The 23376-nt window shown below is 45.7% G+C and overlaps 1 protein-coding gene across 2 annotated transcripts in view; it reads right to left on the bottom strand.

Moving 5' to 3' along the window:
- LOC124046675 (metastasis-associated protein MTA1-like) overlaps positions 1 to 15160 on the bottom strand; it is a 75191-nt gene extending 60031 nt beyond the window's left edge. The window contains exons 1-4 of one of the 2 annotated variants that reach the window (XM_046367317.1): positions 15006 to 15160; positions 14823 to 14913; positions 4823 to 4890; positions 3815 to 3908 (exon numbers count right to left, since the gene is read on the bottom strand). In XM_046367317.1, the coding sequence (XP_046223273.1) occupies positions 3815 to 3908; positions 4823 to 4890; positions 14823 to 14850 (190 nt within the window). In that variant the 5' untranslated portion in view covers positions 14851 to 14913; positions 15006 to 15160. Of the gene's footprint in view, positions 1 to 3814; positions 3909 to 4822; positions 4891 to 14822 lie in introns of both variants that reach the window. The other variant, XM_046367316.1, reaches the window with a different exon arrangement.
- Between the last annotated feature and the right edge of the window lie 8216 nt (positions 15161 to 23376).

Genomic DNA, 23376 nt, shown 5'->3' with positions numbered 1-23376 from the left:
GCCCACCATGTACACACACACACAACCCAGCCCACCATGCACACACACACACAACCCAGCCCACCATGCACACACACACACAACCCAGCCCACCATGCACACACACACACAACCCAGCCCACCATGCACACACACACACAACCCAGCCCACCATGCACACACACACACAACCCAGCCCACCATGCACACACACACACAACCCAGCCCACCATGCACACACACACACAACCCAGCCCACCATGCACACACACACACAACCCAGCCCACCATGCACACACACACACAACCCAGCCCACCATGCACACACACACACAACCCAGCCCACCATGCACACACACACACAACCCAGCCCACCATGCACACACACAACCCAGCCCACCATGCACACACACAACCCAGCCCACCATGCACACACACAACCCAGCCCACCATGCACACACACACACACAACCCAGCCCACCATGCACACACACACACACAACCCAGCCCACCATGCACACACACACACACACACACAACCCAGCCCACCATGTACACACACACACACACACACAACCCAGCCCACCATGTACACACACACACACACACACAACCCAGCCCACCATGTACACACACACACAACCCAGCCCACCATGTACGCAGTGTGTCATTTGTGACCCAGGTTGGGAGTAGGTGGAAGGACCCAGGTTGGGAGTAGGTGGAAGGACCCAGGTTGGGAGTAGGTGGAAGGACCCAGGTTGGGAGTAGGTGGAAGGACCCAGGTTGGGAGTAGGTGACTGGACCCAGGTTGGGAGTAGGTGACTGGACCCAGGTTGGGAGTAGGTGACTGCACCCAGGTTGGGAGTAGGTGACTGGAAGGACTTACTGCTGGTTCTAGCAGCATAGAGTAGGACAGAACAGAGGGCGTACTGCTCTCGAAGGATTCACTTTTTTCCAGTCAGGCCCTCAAAGCTACAGTCTACTGCACTCTGATAGAACAGATACAAGCAGCCCAAAACAGCAACAGCTCAAAGATACAGTTCACAGCTAGCTACAGCCGCTAACACTGCAGAGCCAGCTCTCTCACACACACGGATGAGTACACAGTTACGCTGGCCTGAAAATAGTCATTCACACACAGTTCTGCTTAGATGAGCAAACGTAAACAACCACTGACATTTGCCTAGACTAGTCTAGGACTAATACTGAGATATTAGCTGTGTTCGAATACCCATACTAAGATCCTGTATACTACATACTATTAGTTCATTTTAGTATGCTGTAAACTAACGGTATCCTTTCAGTTGAGCATACTAGCGCTTCACCTAGTCTACCGGAAGTTGATGCTGTTGCTATGCAACCTCTTGCTAGTATTGTCAGTTTATAAATTCAAAGCATTTCGCTCATGGAGTGTTCAGAGCGCACACTGGACGCTCTGGCCGAGGAGAATGGTTGATCCGAGCGTACTGACCTCAGAACGGCAGTAAAGCACCCAAACTAACTGGCTAAAGTTGGCTAACTATTCCCAGACACAAATGAGAGAACACATCACTCTGACCATTTTACTCACCCTAGCAGGGCTGGTTAGGCTGTTTTCATGTTATCTAGAGCCGTTGGTGACTGTAACCGTTCTGCTGGCAACAATTTAATTACACTTTTTTTTTACCAACATTTACTGACACCGGCCACATTCAACGAGTGTTGAGCGTTTGTCAATTCATCAGTTATTCTGAGCTCAAACGAGAATGCTATGTAATTGGAGTAGATAGCCAGAGCGAATTTACGAACAAATGCAAAAACGACTATGCCAAGCTATGACTGACGTGAATAATCAAGTCAATAAACATTGGTTAGTTAGTTAGATAGCATAAAGTAAATATACTGGCAAGTTCGATGTACTAGTAGCCAACCAACATAGCATACCATTAACATAAAATCACCCCATTCTGTACAATGCGCAACCGCAACATTCAAACGAGTCTACAAAGAAAACTAATGGGACTGTAGCGACTGTGTTGACGTCAAATTTGGGGGCGTGAACTAGGTTTCTATTCAAGCGTTGATCGACATGGTAACGGCTCTATAGTGTTGGAGAAAAGTTGAAAAAAATTGACCCTCCGTTACATCTTGACGTGTCATGTCGTAACGTACAGCACGCATAAAGCAACTATTTCTGTCTTACAATCTCTCTCCACCAGGTGTAGCACTTCTCTCATCCTTTAAAAACAAGAAATGGACAGTGACGGGGGTAAGGGGTGGGATACCTAATCATTTTTTTGCGTCATCATTGCATGCGATCATTGTTCTCAAAGCCGCTGTTTACTTCTAAGATCACTTTAGCACCGCCCTAAAATCCAGATTCAAATTCGACACAAACCTTCAAATAGGTATGTAATGACACGTTATATAAACTCTTTATAGTGTTTTATTTACATTTTAATAAGGTGATAAGTTGGACAAAAAAAGCAATTTTCCCACAACATCTGTCCTTGTCAACCCACGCTTTAGTTTCCCTTCCCCACCCGCCATTTTTAAAAAGACCCGACGGGGATCATTGCCTGCTTGAATTGGTGGTCCTGTAGCTCAGTTGGTAGAGCATGGTGCTTGTAACGCCAGGGTAGTGGGTTCGATCCCGGGGACCACCCATACGTAGAATGTATGCACACATGACTGTAAGTCGCTTTGGATAAAAGCGTCTGCTAAATGGCATATATATTATTATTATTATAATTATACCGAGCAGCGTTTAGGTCATGTAATTGATTCTGTTGGAAAGGGGAGAAATTGTGCTTTACAATGGTATTGACATTACAGTTGATCTGGAAGTATTACGTTTTTGGGGCGCTAAAATAAGAGCAATTGTACGGACCAAGGCGATGTACGAGTTTACGTTACAGCAGTATGTACCGGGTATGCGATTTGTAAGCTAACAAATTGTCAGCCAACATAATGTGTAATGTAACTTATTTGAAAAGTAATTTGTTTATTACATTACTCAACATTTTATTTACATTTGTTATAATTGGTTAAAGTAATAAAGATTAAATACAGTTAATATAGTTAAATTAATATATAAAGCAACGAATTTGTATACCCTCTCATCGGACTTCGGCTGCATATTTTTCGCCATTTTCTTCAAATCTGGAAACATTGAAGCCACGCCCATTTTCTGAAGAATTGCACTATGGGCCTTAAAAGCACAGGAATAGTGTCCACTGCATGTATACTTCGTATTTTGGTGAATTTAGTAAGACTTCCGGGAACTTTTGGCATACCAACTATATCCTCAATTCACATCACAAATAGTAGTTAGTATGAGTATTTGAACACAGCTATTGTCTTTCACTATACATGACAGAACTCAGATTTAAATGTGCCATTTCATTTTTTTATTTGACCTTTATTTAACTAGGCAAGTCGGTTAATTAAGAACAAATTCTTATTTTCAATGATGGCCTTGGAACAGTGGGTTAACTGCCTGTTCAGGGGCAGAACAACAGATTTGAACCTTGTCAGCTCGGGGTTGCAAACTTTCGGTTACTAGTCCAACGCTCTAACCACGAGGCTACCCTGCCGCCCCAACAGTTCAGTCCAACCATCTCTCTGCGAACTAGCCTATACAAGGGAATGAAGTGGCATTGGATGCTGAATGGTGCTTAGTCAATCAGTGTAGAGGGAACTGGTCTCTCTTGCAAGAGGTTTAATCTGAATGACAATAGTTTAACCTGTATAAAGGGGATTTGAACACTGACATTCAATGTTGAACAGTCACAGTGGTTAGCTGGTGAAGAAATAGTGGATTCTAACTGAACAGTGAACCGTGCGTGTCACTCACGTGCGTGTTTGTCAGCGAGGGCGATGAGCGTTGAGGAGATGTCTCTGCGTCGGTAGAAACAGACCACTTTAGCCTCCACGTTTCCATTGGCCGTCTGTAAACAATACGGGACAGAGAGAGAGAACTGAAAACGGAGGGTTGCCATGGTAACTGACCACAAGCCGTGCGCCTGCCACACCGTCATTGGTCACACACACAGAGAGTGTCGAGTTGGAGTTCAGGTTTGCTTACGATACCAGAACGAACAGAAACTCTGGTGAAGTCTGGTGAGCAACAGTAGAACTAGGCTAGGTTATATAATAACTATACTACAAGAAGTCATTTACATGCCAGTGTTGATTGATCAAAGTGGGGTGACTAATGATTTATGGTGTTAAACCTCGTCACCTTCTCAAACCATATTGGAGAAGATCCAAGGGCCCTCCTTTCTGACCTTCTCTTCCAATGCATTATTTTTTAGGAGTGGAAGAAAGAGGAAGCAAGGGAGAATATTTGGGAAAGAGCCACTGCTATGCCGGTCTGGGCAGACTGACAGTGGCGTGAGTGAGTACAGCAGTTTAGCCAGGCCTAGGGTCAGGTCTGTGTCCATCTATTAAAGGGACACTTCGGATTTTGGCAATGATTGGCACTTTATCTACATCCTCAGTCAGATGAACTCGTGGATACCATTTGTATGTCTATGTGTCCAGTATGAAGGAAGTAAGAGGTAGTTTTGTGAGTCAATGCTAACTATTATTAGCACAATGACTGGAAGTCTATGGGTATCTGCTAGCAATTGCGCTAGCGCTAGTTTGCAACTTCCTTCAAATGGCACACAGAAACATAAAAATGGCATCCACGAGGTCATCTGACTCTTGGGATGTAGATAAAAGGGCCAAAATCCCGAAGTGTCCCTTTAATCACAGCAGACAGACACTAGTCTCCAGTACCTTCAAACAGCCAAACATTGAGGACAGTTGGCACCTTTCTGGACTCGAGAATTCGCACACACACACAGCACGGTCTCACCTTGTTGAGCTCTTCTATCCGCCGGATCAGCAGTGGGTTACTGGATGAGTTTTCAAAATAAACATAATCTGTGGAGGAAGAGGGAAGAAAGGAGGGAGAGAGAACGTCAGTACAGTGTCTTAACAAAGTTACTCTGTATATCCAACTGACAGACAGTGGCAACTGGATTCTCACTGAGTGGTTTAGCCCCTCTGACCAATGGATGACTTCAATAGCTTGTTGTACAGTAAATCAAAACATGTGCAGACCCACAATTCAATATTTTTTTCCTTTTTCCATTTCCAGCTCCCTCTACCTCAGTCTGTGCTCTTGACCCAGCTCCTTCTCTCCCCTCTCCCATTGCTCTCCTATCCCCTCCCATTGTTCTCCTTTCCCCTCCCATTGCTCTCCTATTCCTTCCCCTCCCATTGCTCTCCTATTCCTTCCCCTCCCATTGCTCTCCTATTCCTTCCCCTCCCATTGCTCTCCTATTCCTTCCCCTCCCATTGCTCTCCTATTCCTTCCCCTCCCATTGCTCTCCTATTCCTTCCCCTCCCATTGCTCTCCTATTCCTTCCCCTCCCATTGCTCTCCTATTCCTTCCCCTCCCATTGCTCTCCTATTCCTTCCCCTCCCATTGCTCTCCTATTCCTTCCCCTCCCATTGCTCTCCTATTCCTTCCCCTCCCATTGCTCTCCTATTCCTTCCCCTCCCATTACTCTCCCCTCCCATCCATCCCCGCTCTCCCCTCCCATCCATCCCCTGCTCTCCCCTCTTGCTCTGCTCTCCCATCCCCTCCATCCTTTGCTCTCCCACCCCCAGCCCCACTTTCCCATCCGCTGCTTCTCTCCCATCCCCTCTATCCACAGCTCTCCCCTCCCATTGCTCTCCCCCTGCTCTCCTACCCCAATGCTCTCCTCTCCCCCTGCTCTCCCTCCCCTCCCATTGCTCTCCCCTATCCCTTCTCCCCTGCTCTCCCATCCCCCTCCAATCCCTCCTGCTCTCCCATCCTCCCCACTTCTCTCCCATCCCCCTCCAATCCCCCTCTTATTGCCCCCCACTCCCCCTGCTCTCCTATCCCCTCCACCCTGCTCTCCTACCACAATGCTCTCCCCTCCCCCACTCCTCTCCCCCTGATCTTGGCCCAGCTCCAGGCCCATAGCAGCCTCAGTACTCAGCCTGACATCCCTTTAGGCCCTGGGCTTGGTAGGGTGCCTAGTCTTAACCCTGCATGCGTCTTGGCTAACGTCAGATTATCACACCACACACTTGGTAGGCTGCCTGGAGCTAAACCCTCCCTCGTCTCCTCCACTATTCTCCTACTTCCATTCACTCTCATTCTCCTCCACCCCCCAACCTCCAGTCTACTCCCACCCCCTCAACCCTCCATAGTCTACCCTACTCTCACCCCTCCACAGTCTACCCCACCCCTCAAATCTCCCCCTCCACGCTCCCTAGTCGACCCCTATCCAGGCCTCCCATTTTCATGCCTTGCAGCAAAAGTGGCTGTTGTGCCATGAACATAATAATTATAATTCCATTCTCCCGTCTGCCAATCACCCTGTTCCGAAGCACCTCTCACTCATATGGCTCTTTCAGATATCTCAATTCTTATTAGCCAATGCCCGTCACATGATCGGGTCCTTCTCACAGGCATCGCAGCTCCGAAGTAGGCTACTAGTGAAGACAGATCGGGGAGGAAACGGAGCACATCCTTATCAAATTCGAAGACGGTAGAAGAACTGTCCACATTTGACTTTTCGTAAGCAAACAAGATGAGTAACAAACAACAAAAGCACTAGCCTGTCGATCTACTGTCCCCCATAGTACAAAAGTTGACCAATTCTATTAGTCAGCTTGTCATTCCGGGCGAGAAATAAATACACCAAAAAGGCTGGGACAGTTGTGTGATGATAGATTCCAAATGAATAAACCCACTGTGCATCAAAAACATTTTAAAAAACAATTACGCTGATGCAACAGATCAGAACATTTAGCTTAAAATGTTAATAAGCTATTAGGCTATTTCTTCACATTATAAGCGCAGCAACGCGCACAAGCCAGTAAGCCATGTCTATAAGCACGAATGTTCCAAAATGCAATTAGCGGGAATACACCGGTTCTCCAAATTGCGCCGCAAATGAGAGCAGTTGCATAAATGCGAGATTAAAATCTCCTTTAGAAATTTAGAAAGAGAGAAAATGTAGAAAGAGAGAAGATGTAGAAATGCAACAACTAGCAAAGGGTTGTTAATATCACTAGGAGTGTGTCTTTGGCTGCTGGACAACAAAGGAAAATTGAGAACATGAGAGAAATACTGGTTTAAATGGCATATGAGGAAGTGTTTATAAAACAATCCTCTTAACATTCCTATGGTCAAAACATGGTAAAACATATATATATATAAATATATAAAAGTCCAGGTTTTGAACAATTGCATTTATGGTTAAATAGTTTTTTTTAATATAAGTGCCTCTGCTCAGATTGCAAGGTGGGTAATGTGGTGCGGAACAGGCCCTTCTCTGCTATCTGAAAACAGTGGCGCTAGTACTACAGAATCAAGCCTTAGATGTCCATGTTCATTATCCTGCTTTCTAATTGTTAAACAAGACTGCTGTTTAGCCTGTGTGTGTGTCTGTAAATACATTTAAAAAGTCTCATTAAAGTTTGGCTACATTTTCAGGCACCTTCCTCCTGCCAGTGTCAGTGTCGACATGACAAACTGTAACCAATTCCCATAGGCTATCACCTACCCTTTGACCTGTAGGCTAATTACTTATGTACACTTACATACACTTGTGTTTTTCGTAACAGAACAGCTAGTCTTTTTTTAGTTTTTCAAATCTATTTAAAATTGGCAATTTTTGGTTAATGGCCTTGCCGGCATAGGGCCTTGCCCCTGAAAAATCACATAATTCCAGGCCTGCCCCATTCCCTCCAGTCCGAGTCTTCGTCTCGTCTGAGTAGGTCTCCACTCTCCCAGGAAGGGAGGAACACACACATACTTCAGGGTCCATGTAAACAAAGAGTGAGAGAAAGATGGGATGGGAAAGAGAGAAAGAGGGGCTCCTAGAAAACCAACAACATACAAGCAGAAAACTGTTATACAGCCAAAACACAGAACATGCTCCATGCAGACCAAACTGTCTGTCTGCCTACCCTCCTGCCATCTCAGCCTACATGTGCCCACAGCCAGCGTCTGCTACACCCACCCCTCCCCCACTGCCAGCCTCAGCCAATCACGGGCCCTCATTAACCGCTACGTCACAGTGCAGTCAAATATCCTCTGAGCCAATCATACCATGTTGCTGAGCTGAGACCCAAAGAGACAGTCAGCCCGCTCTGAGTGGAACCAAACCAGGCCAGAGTCAGACAGAAAGACAGACGTGTAGAGAGACAGACAAACAGAGACGGAATGAGAAAGAGCCAGACAGACATCGACTGACAGATAAGCAGAAATAAGTAAATACTTAAAAACAGACAAAGACATGGGCATAGGGACTAGCGGGAGAAACAGACGAGAGGTAGAGAACATCCTCCCACGCAAGTCCAGTCCACACTTACACAGCGGTATGTTCTTGAGGAGAGGAGCAGACACCACAGGCCATATCAGGGTCAGTCTCAGTGTGCAGGGATATGGTATGGGGGTTACTATGGCAATGGCAGTCAGGTAATTCAATCCCCCACTGAACCTATCACACTCTTCTTTTCCCACTTACTCTCCAACTCTCATATACACTCGGTCCCTCCATCTCACTAAAATAGGTCCTGCGTTTCCTCTTATGAACAACAGCCGAACATACTATGATAACCTGAGCTGTCCGTGACTGTTGGGAAATAGGTGGAGGCGATGCCTTCTATCAGAGACACACGGTGTCATGTTCTCTCTCTCTCTCTAGAACCTGCAGCAATCCTGCTGACAATCTATGCTGTGTGTTTACCACATGTGTGATGGAGTCTGTTCGGCTCCATGGAGACGCAGTGTGTGTGTGTACAGTTGTGCCCACCTCTGTGTGGCCGCAGGTCATTTGTTTGTCACCTAACCATCACACAATACGTTACTGATCTGCTGAGGAAATGTTTTACAGTTGTTTCTGCTGTTATATATCACATCTCCATCACAGTGACTGGCCATCGGGGGACTTGTCACTGAAGACAGTGATGCTCTTTGTCCTAACAGTGTTCTTCATAGAAACATCGATCCCACCATGGGCTGTCTCTGCATGACATGAAGCCTATTCTGATGAGCCAATCCCATTTGTCAGGAAGATGCCATGTGACCGTGCCATGGGGTTTTTTTTTTCACAGGAGAGCCAATCCAACTAAACACTTAGTAGAGCTTGTTCAAGCAACGAGCTGGATCCTCTCCTGGCCTTTGATCCCAGGGCCTGAGACTACACGGCAATTATGTGATAATTTAGTGTGAGCCAAGAAAATAAGCTGAAGATGCCAGGTAGATAATGCTGATCAAGCAACTCTGGTTAACTCTCTGATGTAAAGAGAAAGGGTACACTGGATTTTGTTAAGGGTAATGTTCAGGGACACTCAATGCCAGGACAACTCATCTGTTTTGGATATTATGATGGTACAGGTAACTGTCAAAATAATGGAAACATTTAAGTAAATGAGGGATACAAAGTATATTGAAAGCAGGTGATCCCACACAGGTATGGTTCCTAAGTTAATGAAGCAATTAACATCCAAACATGCTTTAGGATCATCTATAAATATGCTGGGGAGGCCATTATTTTGACTACCATGGCTAAGCCCCCATAGGATGGCAATGTCCCCATCGTCACTGAATGGTTTGATGAGCATGAAAACGATGTAAACCATTCGCAATGGCCGTCTCAGTCACCAGATCTCAACGCAATTTAACACTTACGGGAGATTCTGGAATGGCGTCTGAGACAGCGTTTTCCACCACCATCAACAAAAACACACACAAAAAATGAAATTTCTCGTGAAGAAGTGTCGCATCCTTCCAATAGAGTTCCAGACATTGGTAGAATCTACACCACGTGCATTGAAGCCGTTCTGGCTCCTTGTGGCCAAATGCCCTACTTATATATGTTGGTGTTTTCTTTATTTTGGCAGTTACCTGGAATGAATTAATGAATCTCTCTCTCTCTCTCTCACTCACTCACTAACTCTCTCTCTCACTCTCACATTGTACCGAAGAGCTAAGGCAATGACTGGGGCGGTAGGTCCAAACAGGAGACCTATGGTGAATGTAGATGGTCAGAAGAGAACCGTCCACCACTTGGTGCCTGGTTCCTCCCTAGTTTCCAGCCTTCTAGGGAGTTATTCCTGGCCACCGTGCTTCTGCATTGCTTGCTCTTTTGGGTTCTAGGCTGGGTAACTGCTGATGTAAAAAGAGTTTTATAAATGTTATTGACATGGAAATTCAAAACCATTTCCCTCCTTAAAATCTAGGCCTATTTTTACTATCTTGGTACTGATTGATTGGCCATAAATCAGAGCTTCTTGAGAAGCGGTCAAACAGTTCCATCATTCCTAAAATGAGTGTAAAGCAGTAGTGAATCTACTGTCAAAAGTTGCATTTCCAGCCATCAATTAAAATGATCTGCTGGAAACGGGGAGAATGTAGCTCGTCTCAGTGTGCACCGAGTGACTGTTTAACACAGAAGAGGAGTGGCTTCAATTCACCTGTTTCCACAACAACTCATGGGTCTCTTCTATACAGCAGCATAGGCCTGATTGCATGCAGACAGGCACAACTACACACACACAATCCTCACCATTTCAACACAGTGCCTGAACCAAACCGTAGGCTATTTTTTATGAAAGCTAGCTATCTTAACAGTGAGTTGTCTCACTTGTCTGAAAAACAACTTGCTCAGAACAGCCGACAGCCAGTTGACATGTATGAATAATAAGAGTGGGAAGACTAGGCTGTGTTGTTATATAGTATTGTCTGCTCCATGACTGGTCCCATTGACCCCATCTGTCACATTCACAATCTACAACTGGTGCTGCTGACACTGTTGTTGAGGTTATGGAATTTTGGATGATGGTTATTGGTCAGCAAAATGACCGTGGTCACCGTTAACAATTTTTTTATTTTTTTTTATTTTAAACAGAACAAAAATATAAAAAACGCAACATGTAAAGTGTCTGTCCAATGTTTTATGAGCTGAAATAAAACATCCCAGAAATGTTACAGACGCACAAAGCTTATTTCTCTCAAAATGTTGTGCACAAATGTGTTTGCATTCCTGTTAGTGAGCATTTCTCCAATGCCAAGATAATCAATCCACCTGACAGGTGTGGCATATCAAGAAGATGATTAAACAGCATGATCATTACACACGTGCACCTTGTGCTGGGGACAATAAAAGGTCACCAAAATGTGCAGTTGTGTCACAACACAATGCCACAGATGTCTCAAGTTGAGGGGAGTGTGCAATTGGCCTGCTGACTGCAGGAATGTCCACTAGAGCTGTTGCCAGAGAATGTAATGTTAATTTCTCTACTCTAAACCGCCTCCATTGTAATTTTTGAGAATTTGGAAGTATGTCCAACAGGCCTCACAACTGCAGACCACATGTAACCACGCCCAGGACCTCCACATCCAGTTTTCACCTGCGGGATCATCTGAGACCAGCCACCCGGACATCTGATGAAACTGAGGAGTATTTCTGTCTGTAATAAAGCACTTTTGTGGGGGAAAAAACTCCTGATTGGCTAGGCATGGATCCCATGTGGGTGGGCCTATGTCCTGCCAGGCTCCACCCATGACTGTGTCCCTGTCCAGTCAAGTGAAATTCATAGATTAGGCCCTAATGAATTAATTTAAATTGACTGATTTCCTTATATGAACTGTAACTCAGTAAAAGCAGACATTTGAGTTTTTATTTAGTGTAATTTTTGATATAATATATAGTGGGGCAAAAACATATTTAGTCATCCACCAATTGTGCAAGTTCTCCCACTTAAAAAGATGAGAGGCCTGTAATTTATCATCATAGGTACACTACAGACAAAATGAAAAAACATTTTTTTTTTCAGAAAATCACATTGTAGGATTTTTAATGAATTTATTTGCAAATTATAGTGGAAAATAAGTATTTGGCCAATAACAAAAGTTTCTCAATACTTTGTTATATACCCTTTGTTGGCAATGACAGAGATCAAACATTTTCTGTACATCTTCAAGGTTTTTACACACCGTTGCTGGTATTTTGGCCCATTCCTCTATGCAGATCTCCTCTAGAGCAATGATGTTTTGGGGCTGTTGCTGGGTAACACGGACTTTAAACTCCCTCCAAAGATTTTCTATGTAGTTGAGATCTGGAGACTGGCTAGGCCACTCCAGGACCTTGAAATGCTTCTTACGAAGCCACTCCGTTGCCTGGGCGGTGTGTTTGGGATCATTGTCATGCTGAAAGACCCAGCCACATTTCATCTTCAATTCCCTTGCTGATGGAAGGAGGTTTTCACTCAAAATCTCACGATACATGGCCCCATTATTTCCTTTACACGGATCAGTCGTCCTGGTCCCTTTGCAGAAAAACAGCCCCAAAGCATGATGTTTCCACCCCCATGCTTCACAGTAGGTATGGTGTTCTTTGGATGCAACTCAGCATTCTTTGTCCTCCAAACACGACGAGTTGAGTTTTTACCAAAAAGTTATATTTTGGTTTCATCTGACATTCTCTCAATCTTCTTCTGGATCATCCAAATGCTCTCTACCAAACTTCAGACGGGCTTGGACATGTACTGGCTTAAGCAGGGGGACACGTCTGGCACTGCAGGATTTGAGTCCCTGGCGGCGTAGTGTGTTACTGATGGTAGGCTTTATTACTTTGGTCCCAGCTCTCTGCAGGTCATTCACTAGGTCCCCCCGTGTGGTTCTGGGATTTTTGCTCACAGTTCTTGTGATCATTTTTACCCCACGGGGTGAGATCTTGCGTGGAGCCCCAGATCGAGGGAGATAGACATACAAGACTACTGACATCCATTTCCTAATAATTGCTCCCACAGTTGATTTCTTCAAACCAAGCTGCTTACCTATTGCAGATTCAGTCTTCCCAGCCCAGTGCAGGTCTACAATTTTGTTTCTGGTGTCCTTTGACAGGTCTTTGGTCTTGGCCATAGTGGAGTTTGGAGTGTGACTGTTTGAAGTTGTGGACAGGTGTCTTTTATACTGATAACAAGTTCAAACAGGTGCCATTAATACAGGTAACGAGTGGAGGACAGAGGAGCCTCTTAAAGAAAGTTACAGGTCTGTGAGAGCCAGATATCTTGCTTGTTTGTAGGTGACCAAATACTTATTTTCCACCATAATTTGCAAATAAATTCATTTAAAAAATCCTACAATGTGATTTTCTGGATTTTTCTTCTCATTTTGTCTGTCATAGTTGAAGTGTACCTATGATGAAAATTACAGGCCTCTCTCATCTTTTTAAGTGGGAAAACTTGCACAATTGGTGGCTGACTAAATACTTTTTTGCCCCACTGTATGTATGCATGTGTATATATATACACAACAATTTCACTGAGTTACAGTTCATAAGAGATCAGTCAATTGAAATAAATTATTTAGACCTTAATCTATTGATTTCACAACTGGGAATACAGATATGCATCTGATACCTAAAAATAAAGGGCCTTAGGATCTCATTGCGGTATTTTAGAGCATTCTAATTGCCATCAATAAAATGTAATTGTATTTGTTGTCCGTAGCTTATGCCTGCCCGTACCATAACCCCACCCGTGGGGCACTCTGTTCATGACGGTGACATCAGAAAAACACTCACCCATGACCCCATACATGTGGTCTGCGGTTGTAATGCCAGTTGGACATACTGCCAAATTCTCTAAAACGAAGTTGGAGGTGGCTTATGGTATATAAATTCACATCAAATTATCTGGCAACAGCTCTGATGGACATTCCTGCAGTCAGCATGCCAATTGCACACTCCCTCAAAACTTGAGACATCTATTGTGTTGTGTGACAAACCTGCATATTTTAGAGTGGCCTTTTATTGTCCCCAACACAAGATGCACCTGTGTACTGACCATGCTGTTTAATCAGCTTCTTGATATGCCATACCTGTCAGGCGGATGGATTATCTTGGTAAAGGAGAAATGTAAACACATTTGTTGACAACATTTGAGAGAAATACACTTTGTGCATATGGAACATTTCTGGGATCTTTTATTTCCATTTATGAAACCAACACTTTACACACAGTTGTGGTCCAACAAAAATTTCACACTAGCTAACAAGCTTGGTTTAAAAACTGTGGATTGACTAACGTTTGCCTACTAGATACAGTCCCCAATTTGTTGTCAGACTCCTGTTCAAATGTATTGCAGGAGAATGAAACACCTGACCCCAATCTTCAAACTATAATCAATCCCCCAACACTAAAATATCCAGGTGAGTTGGATAGCTAGACTCAGGTAAATTAACTCAACCTGAACCTGAGTAGACTAAATTATAATTTATTTTAATTCTGATTGGCACCTTATTTAAGTTAGCTAACTTCAGAGACCAGCAGTAGTCATCCTGCCCTGCCTCATAACACTCGTACCAGAGATAGTATTAAACTAATTTAATACTAATTCCTTTAATTCTGACTCACTCTATCCAGAGCCAAATAACATGTTAGCAACCTAGCTAGCTAACGTTTGGTAGCTGACTGGCAAGCCAAACTTTACTTTTAAAAGCGAATCGCGGTTGAACTATTTTAGTGAAAACAAATGCTGTTAGGCCTACCAAAGACGATCATATTGGTTTGTGTAACAACAATAGCGATACGGGATGGAAACAACAACAATTAAAACCCGGGGTCGATCCCTCGCGCTACGAGACTCCCCTTCATCACCATCCTCCTCCTCACACAGTCACCATCGTCTTCATCACTCTGACTGAAACACAAGGCGCTTTAGGAAATAAAAGGAAGGGTAAAAACATGCTGCAAATCCTGCGACGAACCGGACGAGCGCAACATAAAGGATACAAAATTGTCCCAAAATGTGTTCCCCCTTACCTCCAACCCGGTACATGTTCGCTGCCATGACTGCCCCGGGTCCTGGCGTCTCCAGGTAGGGTTAGCTGTCGCTGTGTTACCACTGCCGCCGCTGTGTGTTGGAAAATGGTGGATTGATCAATACGAAGCAAACTAGCCAAGAGATCTTAAAGAGACAGTACACGTTATTTCTCAACAACCTACTTCTCTGGGGCTACTGTATTTTAATTGAGTCGGACTTGGGTAACCCGCGTAAAATTTGGATACGGTTGGTAACAAAGCGGTTTCCCTTGGAGGTCGGTGCAGGAGCGAGGAGTGGGCAGACGCTAAATCGGCGGAATTGGGAAGGGGAGGAGGGCACTATTCAGCGTCACTGCCCTCTCACTACCCGCCTCCCTCACACAACACAACAATGCTGTTGCTGGTGTGACCTTGCTGGTTACTTACCTCAGACTCACTACTAGATGGAAAATGTATAAAGTATTCAACTGTTTAGCTGTTTGATTGAATTAAACTTTCATATGAGTAGACTACAATGGTTTTGTGTGGTCAATTCCTTTTAAATGTCTGTTAATCTCCCTTGGCCTCATTGCCCCATGTTCAAACGGAAGACAGAGACGGAGATGGATAATGTTGTCGTCTTAGGCTACATTAACTATATATAACAACCTCTGTTTTCAATGTGTTTTGTATTACTATCAGATTAAGGAGAGTTTCAAATCACATTAATTCTCTTCATCATTCATTTGTTTTCTAAAGGATAAGAGTAAAACAGAATTAGGCAACACGTCCTGAACTGTCCTGAACTGCTAGGCCAACATTGGCATCACACAACAGCTAATTCTGAACAGAATTGGGTAAAACGTCATTAGGAGATGTGCTGTTTAGGATAGTTTGATAAAATAGTTAGGTACCCACTACCCACACAGTAGTCTTTCTGGTTTGGACAGCTTCAATGATGCCTCATCTAGAGAGCTGTGTTGTGTGATATGTCTGGGTCCAAGCAAGGAGATTATTACTATGAAAACATGTCAGAGGCCAGGGAGATAGACAGGCAGGAGGGAAGGCAGACCGAGACAGACACAGAGATGGACAGGCAAGCAGACAGACAGAGAGACAGAGGTAGACAGACAGGCAGACTGACAGACCAACACACCAGCAGAGAGGCAGAGAGAGCCAGACAGACAAAAAGACAGATGGACGCAGAGAGACAGACCGACAGAGACACAGATAGATAGGACATTTTATTGCAGAGATTGTCTCCTAGGTCTCTGGTTCTTCCTCTGATGGTGTACTGAATCTGTACTGTGTTTGGCGAGGTGGTTTTAAATATAAATGGGGGCTTGGAGGAAGTCTGTGGTTAACATCTGATCTATATCATATGGAAACCTCAATTACTAAGCCAAGTGTATAGGGACCAAAATCTGCAGTCATGTGACCATGGTAAGCCAATCACAGGTCTCTATATATTTTTTTACCTCAAATGCACTCGCAGTGAAGTAGTTCTATGTAACAGGTATAGTATTGTCTACTTGCACATTCAATATTAAGTAACATTGTGTGTTAGTGTGTTAGTGTGTGCGCTTGTGTATGTGTGGGCTGTAGGGTGGCACTTCTATACATTTACTGACATTGTTGTCCAGTTTATTGGATTTACAACCAGACAGCATCCTCTTGTGACTACACTATCCTAGCCTGCATTCATCAACAGGATCTAATCCAAGACAATCTGCTCTCAAATCTAATTGTATTTGTCACATTCTTCGTTAACAACAGGTGTAGACTAACAATGAAATGCTTGCAGGCCCTTCCCAACAATGCAGCGATAGAGAAATAATAGAAAATTAATAACAAGTAATAATAAATACACAATGAGTAATGCTATATACACGGTGTACCAGTACCGAGGTGATGTGCAGGGGTATGGGGTAATTTAAGTATACAGAATATGTACTTATAGGTAGGTTTAAAGTGACTAGGCAACAGGATAGATACTAAACAGTAGCCGCAGCGTATGTGATGAGTAAAAATGGTTAACTAACAGCTATTTGGTTAACTATTTAACTAACTATTTAGTAGTCTTATGGCTTGTTGGTACCAGACTTGGTGCATTGGTACCTCTTGCCGTGCAGTGGCTGGAGTCTTTGACTATTTTAGGGCCTTCGTCTGACACTGCCTGGTATAGAGGTCCTGGATTTCAGGGAGCTCAGCCCCAGTGATGTACTGGGCTTTACAGTTGCCATCCCAAGTGGTGATGCAGCCAGTCAAGATGCTCTCAATGGTGCAGCTGTAGAACTTTGAGGATCTGAGAGCCCATGCCAAAACTTTTCAGCCTCCTGAGAGGGAAGAGCCATTTTCATGCCCTCTTCACGACTCTGTTGGTTTGTGTGGACTGTAATAGATCCTTAGGGATGTGGACACAGAGGAACTTGAAACTCTCCACCCGCTCCAACACAGCCCTGTCGATGTGAATGGGGGCATGCTCGGTCCTCTGTTTCCTGTAGTCCACGATCAGCTCCTTTGTCTTCCTGACGTTTAGGGAGAGGTTGTTGTCCTGGCCAGGTCACTGACCTCCTCCCTATAGGCTGTCTCATCATCGTCGGTGATCAGGCCTAACACCGTTGTGTCGTCAGCAAACTTAAGGATGGTTTTGGAGTCATGTGTTGTCACGCAGTCGTGTGTGTACAGGGAGGGGACTAAGCACATACCCCTGAGGGGACCCCTCAACGTGGCGGATGTGTTGTTGCCTCCACTTACCACCTGGGGGTGGCCCATCAGGAATTCCAGAATTCAGTTGCAGAGAGAGGTGTTCAGTCCCAGGGTCCCTAGCTTAGTGATGAGCTTGAAGGACACTATGGTGTTGAACAATGAGCTGTAGTCAGTGACAACACTGAAGAAATGACACTTTGCTACAATGTAAAGTAGTGAGTGAACAGCTTGTATAACAGTGTAAATTGTTGTCCCCTCAAAATAACTCAACACACAGCCATTAATGTCTAAACCGCTGGCAACAAAAGTGAGTACACCCCTAAGTGAAAATCTAATTTCTTCAGTGTTGTCACACGAAAAGATATACTCAAATATTTACAAAAATGTGAGGGGTGTACTCACTTTTGTGATATACTGTAGGTGTTCCTCTTGTCCAGTTGGGATAGGGCAGTGTGGAGTGCAATAGAGAATGCATCATCTGTGGATCTGTTGGGGCAGTATGTGAGTTGGAGTGGGTCCAGGGTGTCTGTGATGAGGGTGTTGATGTGAGCCATGACCAGCATTTCAAAGCCTTTAATGGCTACAGATGTGTGCTATTGGGCGATAGTCAATGCTATTGGGCGATAGTCAATGGAAAAGGCTGATTTTTATGGAATATCTACATAGATATTGGAAAGAGGAGTGGGAGGCCCCGGTGCACAACTGAGCAAGAGGACAAGCGCATTAGAGTGTTTAGTTTGAGAAACAGACAACTCACAAGTTCTCAACCGGCAGCTTCATTAAATAGTACCCGCAAAACACCAGTCTCAACGTCAACAGTGAAGAGGCGACTCCGGGATGCTGGCCTTCTAGGCAGAGTTGCAAAGAAAAAGCCATATCTCAGAATGTCCAATAAAAATAAAAGATTAAGATGGGCAAAAGAACACAGACACTGGACAGATGAACTCTGCCTAGAAGGCCGCATCCCCGAGTCATCTCTTCACTGTTGATGTTGAGATTGGTGTTTTGCGGGTACTATTTAATGAAGCTGCCAGTTGAGGACTGTTTAATTGCTGTGCTAGCTGTGCTAACATAATTGCAAAAGGGTTTTCTAATGATCAATTAGCCTTTTAAAATGATAAACTTGGATTAGCTAACGCAATGTGCCATTGGAACACAGGAGTGATGGATGCTGATAATAGGCCTTTGTACACCTATGTAGATATTGCATTAAAGAATCAGCCATTTCCAGCTACAGTAGTCATTTACAATGTCTACACTGTATTTCTGATCAATTTGCTGTTATTTTAATGGACCAAAAATGGCCTTTTCTTTCAAAAACAAGTACCCCAAACTTTTGAACGGTATTGTAGGTATTACAGAGTGGTTCAGAGAGAGGTTGAATATGTGAAGGAAGACACTTGCCAGCTGGTCAGCGCATGCTCTGGTAATCCGTCTGGCCCTGCTGCCTTGTGAATGTTAACCTGTTTAAAGTCTTACTCTCATCGACTATGGAGAGCTTGATCACACAGTCGCCCTGAACAGCTGGTGCTCTCATGCATGGTTCAGTGTTGCTTGCCTCGAAGTGAGCATAGAAGGCATTAAGCTCATCTGGTAGGCTCACGTCACTGGGCAGTTTGCGGCTGGGTTTCCTTTTATAATCCGTGATAGTTTGCAAGCCCTGCCACATCCGACGAGCGTCCGAGCCGGCGTAGTAGGATTCGATCTTAGACCTGTTTTGACGCTTTGTCTGTTTGATTGCTTGTCTGAGGTCGTAGCGGGAATTATAATAAGCGTCTGGATTAGTGTCCCGCTCTTTGAAAGCGGCAGCTCGAGCCTATAACTCAGTTTGGATGTTGCCTGTAATCCATTGCTTCTGGTTGGGATATGTTCAGTCTGTGGGGATGACTTTGTCAATGTACTGATGTGGTATACGCCTCAATGCCACCGGATGAATCCCAGAACATATTCCAGTCTGTGCTAGTGAAACAGTCCTGTAGGCAATTTGAACAAGAAGAAAGTTTGTGTACATGTTTTGTGGGGAACTGGGAACTGTGAATATGAGTTCCTGCATCATGCTGTTTGTTTGCTTGGCTGCTCTCTGGCTGCTGTACAGATGCTGTCTTTGATTGCCTGGCTTCTCATCCAGATTTTGTGATGTCAGAGCTCTGTACAATCCAGCTGTTTTCCCTAATGAACCACACTGAGTCAGGCAGTGACGTTCGATTGGCCAGAAAGATACTGCCCCCATTCCAAGTTGACTATATAACAGTCACTTTGTGCTCATCAACCAATGATTACATGCCACGCACGCTTCACAGTTTATATGTTTTGAGATCTGGCAGGTGACTGTAAGATAGTCAGCCTGGAACTCAGCCTTGATGACCTCTCCCCTATCTCTCCTCTCCCCATAACCTTGTCTGTGACACGCTCATAGTCAGACAACTGCGAGAGACAGAGGAGAAACAGACTTCCCGAGCCACAGCCTGTTCCCCGCCGCGCCTGTATTATAGCGGAATCCCTACATCCAGATTATTGTTCCTCCACCATGCCTCACTCCATTCTGTACTGGTGTGTGTGTGTGTGTGTGTGTGTGTGTGTGTGTGTGTGTGTGTGTGTGTGTGTGTGTGTGTGTGTGTGTGTGTGTGTGTGTGTGTGTGTGTGTGTGTGTGTGTGTGTGTGTGTGTGTGTGTGTGTGTGTGTGTGTGTGTGTGTGTGTGTGTGTGTGTGTGTGTGTGTGTGTGTGTGTGTGTGTGTGTGTGCCCTGACTCACGTAGAGGAAATGTATCATTAAATTACTCATGCCAAATCTGTGGAATATCTCAGTGGGCGACGGATCTGTGGAATATCTCAGTGTGCGACAAATCTGTGGAATATCTCAGTGGGCGACAGATCTGTGGAATATCTCAGTGGGTGACAGATCTGTGGAAGATAGCAGTGGGCGACAGATCTGTGGAATGTCTCTGTGGGCGACAGGAAATGTAGCAATAATACAGCTGCATTTCCCAACATTATTTTGAGCATGATAAAAATCAATAGAAACCTCTTAGGGCCCCAATTTCCCCATCAGTTATTATTCTACAGATACAATCCTATACCAAGGACACATGATACAGTCCATGGTGTGTGCTATTACTAAGTATACACAGCAGTTATTGAGTAAACCACCTAAAGTACAGAAGAAGCTCAATGGTACTGCCATATTGTTGCAATGAAGTGCATTGTATGCAACTACATATATCAGACAGCAGTGGGCACTATTGTCCTATCCTATTACTTCCATACGATATGATATACTGTACTTTATTTTTCCAGTTACATGGAAATTAATTCTGTGACATCAGCATACAAATACACAAACACAACACACTATAATAGATGCAGTACAGAAAACTGGAAAGTTAGTAAACAAGTTACACTTACATTTACACATATTCAAAGTGTGTGCAGCCTCCTGACCGTATAGTGGGCCTGAATCTCGGTGTTATGTCCCACTGTTCAGCAGCCCGATGGCTGATGGAATGAAGCTAGCCTTGCTCCTATTCTTACTGAAGTGAGACCCTTAAGTGGGACCCTACAGTAGGACCCTTAAACTCCTTACCGGAGGGCAGCAGCTCAAATCATTGGGCAAGATTACGTGTGGGGTCCTCTATGATGTGTTTGGCCTTGTCTCTTGTCCATTTATCATAGAGATCTTGAAGCACCCTGCACTGCAGCCTGCAAAGCTTGGACCCCAAGTTCACAGTCCGACTGAGGGTACCCTTATTAGCCACCATACCAGGCCACTGTGGGTTCGATCCCCGGGACCACCCATACGTAGAATGTATGCACACATGACTGTAAGTCGCTTTGGATAAAAGCGTCTGCTAAATGGCATATATTATTATTATTATATTACTTCCCACCATACCAGGCCACTGACTGCTCACCGTACCAGGCCACTGACTGCTCACCGTACCAGGCCACTGACTGCTCACCGTACCAGGCCACTGACTGTTCACCGTACCAGGCCACTGACTGCCCACTGTACCAGGCCACTGACTGCTCACCGTAGGCCATTGACTGCTCACCGTCAGCCCTTGCTTTGACCAGGCCACTGACTGCCCACTGTACCAGGCCACTGACTGCTCACCGTACCAGGCCACTGACTGCCCACCGTACCAGGCCACTGACTGCTCACCGTACCAGGCCACTGACTGCCCACTGTACCAGGCCACTGACTGTTCACCGTACCAGGCCACTGACTGCCCACTGTACCAGGCCACTGACTGCTCACCGTACGAGGCCATTGACTGCTCACCGTACCAGGCCACTGACTGCCCACTGTACCAGGCCACTGACTGCTCACCGTACCAGGCCACTGACTGCCCACCGTACCAGGCCACTGACTGCTCACCGTACCAGGCCACTGACTGCCCACTGTACCAGGCCACTGACTGTTCACCGTACCAGGCCACTGACTGCCCACTGTACCAGGCCACTGACTGCTCACCGTACCAGGCCACTGACTGCCCACTGTACCAGGCCACTGACTGCTCACCGTACCAGGCCACTGACTGCCCACTGTACCAGGCCACTGACTGTTCACCGTACCAGGCCACTGACTGTTCACCGTACCAGGCCACTGACTGTTCACCGTACCAGGCCACTGACTGCCCACTGTACCAGGCCACTGACTGCTCACCGTACCAGGCCACTGACTGCCCACTGTACCAGGCCACTGACTGCTCACCGTACCAGGCCACTGACTGCCCACTGTACCAGGCCACTGACTGTTCACCGTACCAGGCCACTGACTGTTCACCGTACCAGGCCACTGACTGCCCACTGTACCAGGCCACTGACTGCCCACCGTACCAGGCCACTGACTGCCCACTGTACCAGGCCACTGACTGCTCACCGTACCAGGCCACTGACTGCCCACTGTACCAGGCCACTGACTGCTCACCGTACCAGGCCACTGACTGCCCACTGTACCAGGCCACTGACTGTTCACCGTACCAGGCCACTGACTGTTCACCGTACCAGGCCACTGACTGCCCACTGTACCAGGCCACTGACTGCCCACCGTACCAGGCCACTGACTGCCCACCGTACCAGGCCACTGACTGCTCACCTTACCAGGCCACTCACTGCCCACCGTACCAGGCCACTGACTGCCCACCGTACCAGGCCACTCACTGCCCACCGTACCAGGCCACTCACTGCCCACTGTACCAGGCCACTGACTGCTCACTGTACCAGGCCACTGACTGCCCACTGTACCAGGCCACTGACTGCCCACTGTACCAGGCCACTGACTGCTCACCTTACCAGGCCACTGACTGCTCACCTTACCAGGCCACTCACTGCCCACTGTACCAGGCCACTCACTGCCCACCGTACCAGGCCACTCACTGCCCACCGTACCAGGCCACTGACTGCCCACTGTACCAGGCCACTGACTGCTCACCGTACGAGGCCATTGACTGCTCACCGTACCAAGCCAGTAAACAGAAAGTCAGCACACTCTCTATATATCTGGTGCAGTAGTTGGACAGTATCCTGGTGTTGACATTCAGTTGTCTCAGTCTGGTGCAGTAGTTGGACAGTATCCTGGTGTTGACATTCAGTTGTCTCAGTCTGGTGCAGTAGTTGGACAGTATCCTGGTGTTGACATTCAGTTGTCTCAGTCTGGTGCAGTAGTTGGACAGTATCCTGGTGTTGACATTCAGTTGTCTCAGTCTGGTGCAGTAGTTGGACAGTATCCTGTGCAGGAGGTACAGTCGTTACTTTTTATTGATGTTCGGAGAGTTGGCATGTAAAGAGAGTGTGCTGTCCATGATGGTTCCCAGGTACTTAAAACTCTCCACTCTCTATCTCTTCACCACCCAGGACTAGGTGGCTC

This window comes from Oncorhynchus gorbuscha, linkage group LG10 (genome assembly GCF_021184085.1).
Source record: "Oncorhynchus gorbuscha isolate QuinsamMale2020 ecotype Even-year linkage group LG10, OgorEven_v1.0, whole genome shotgun sequence".
Classification (NCBI taxonomy): Eukaryota; Metazoa; Chordata; class Actinopteri; order Salmoniformes; family Salmonidae; genus Oncorhynchus; species Oncorhynchus gorbuscha.
Note: the sequence above shows the minus strand (reverse complement) of the source record. Positions and strands in the feature narration are given on the sequence as shown.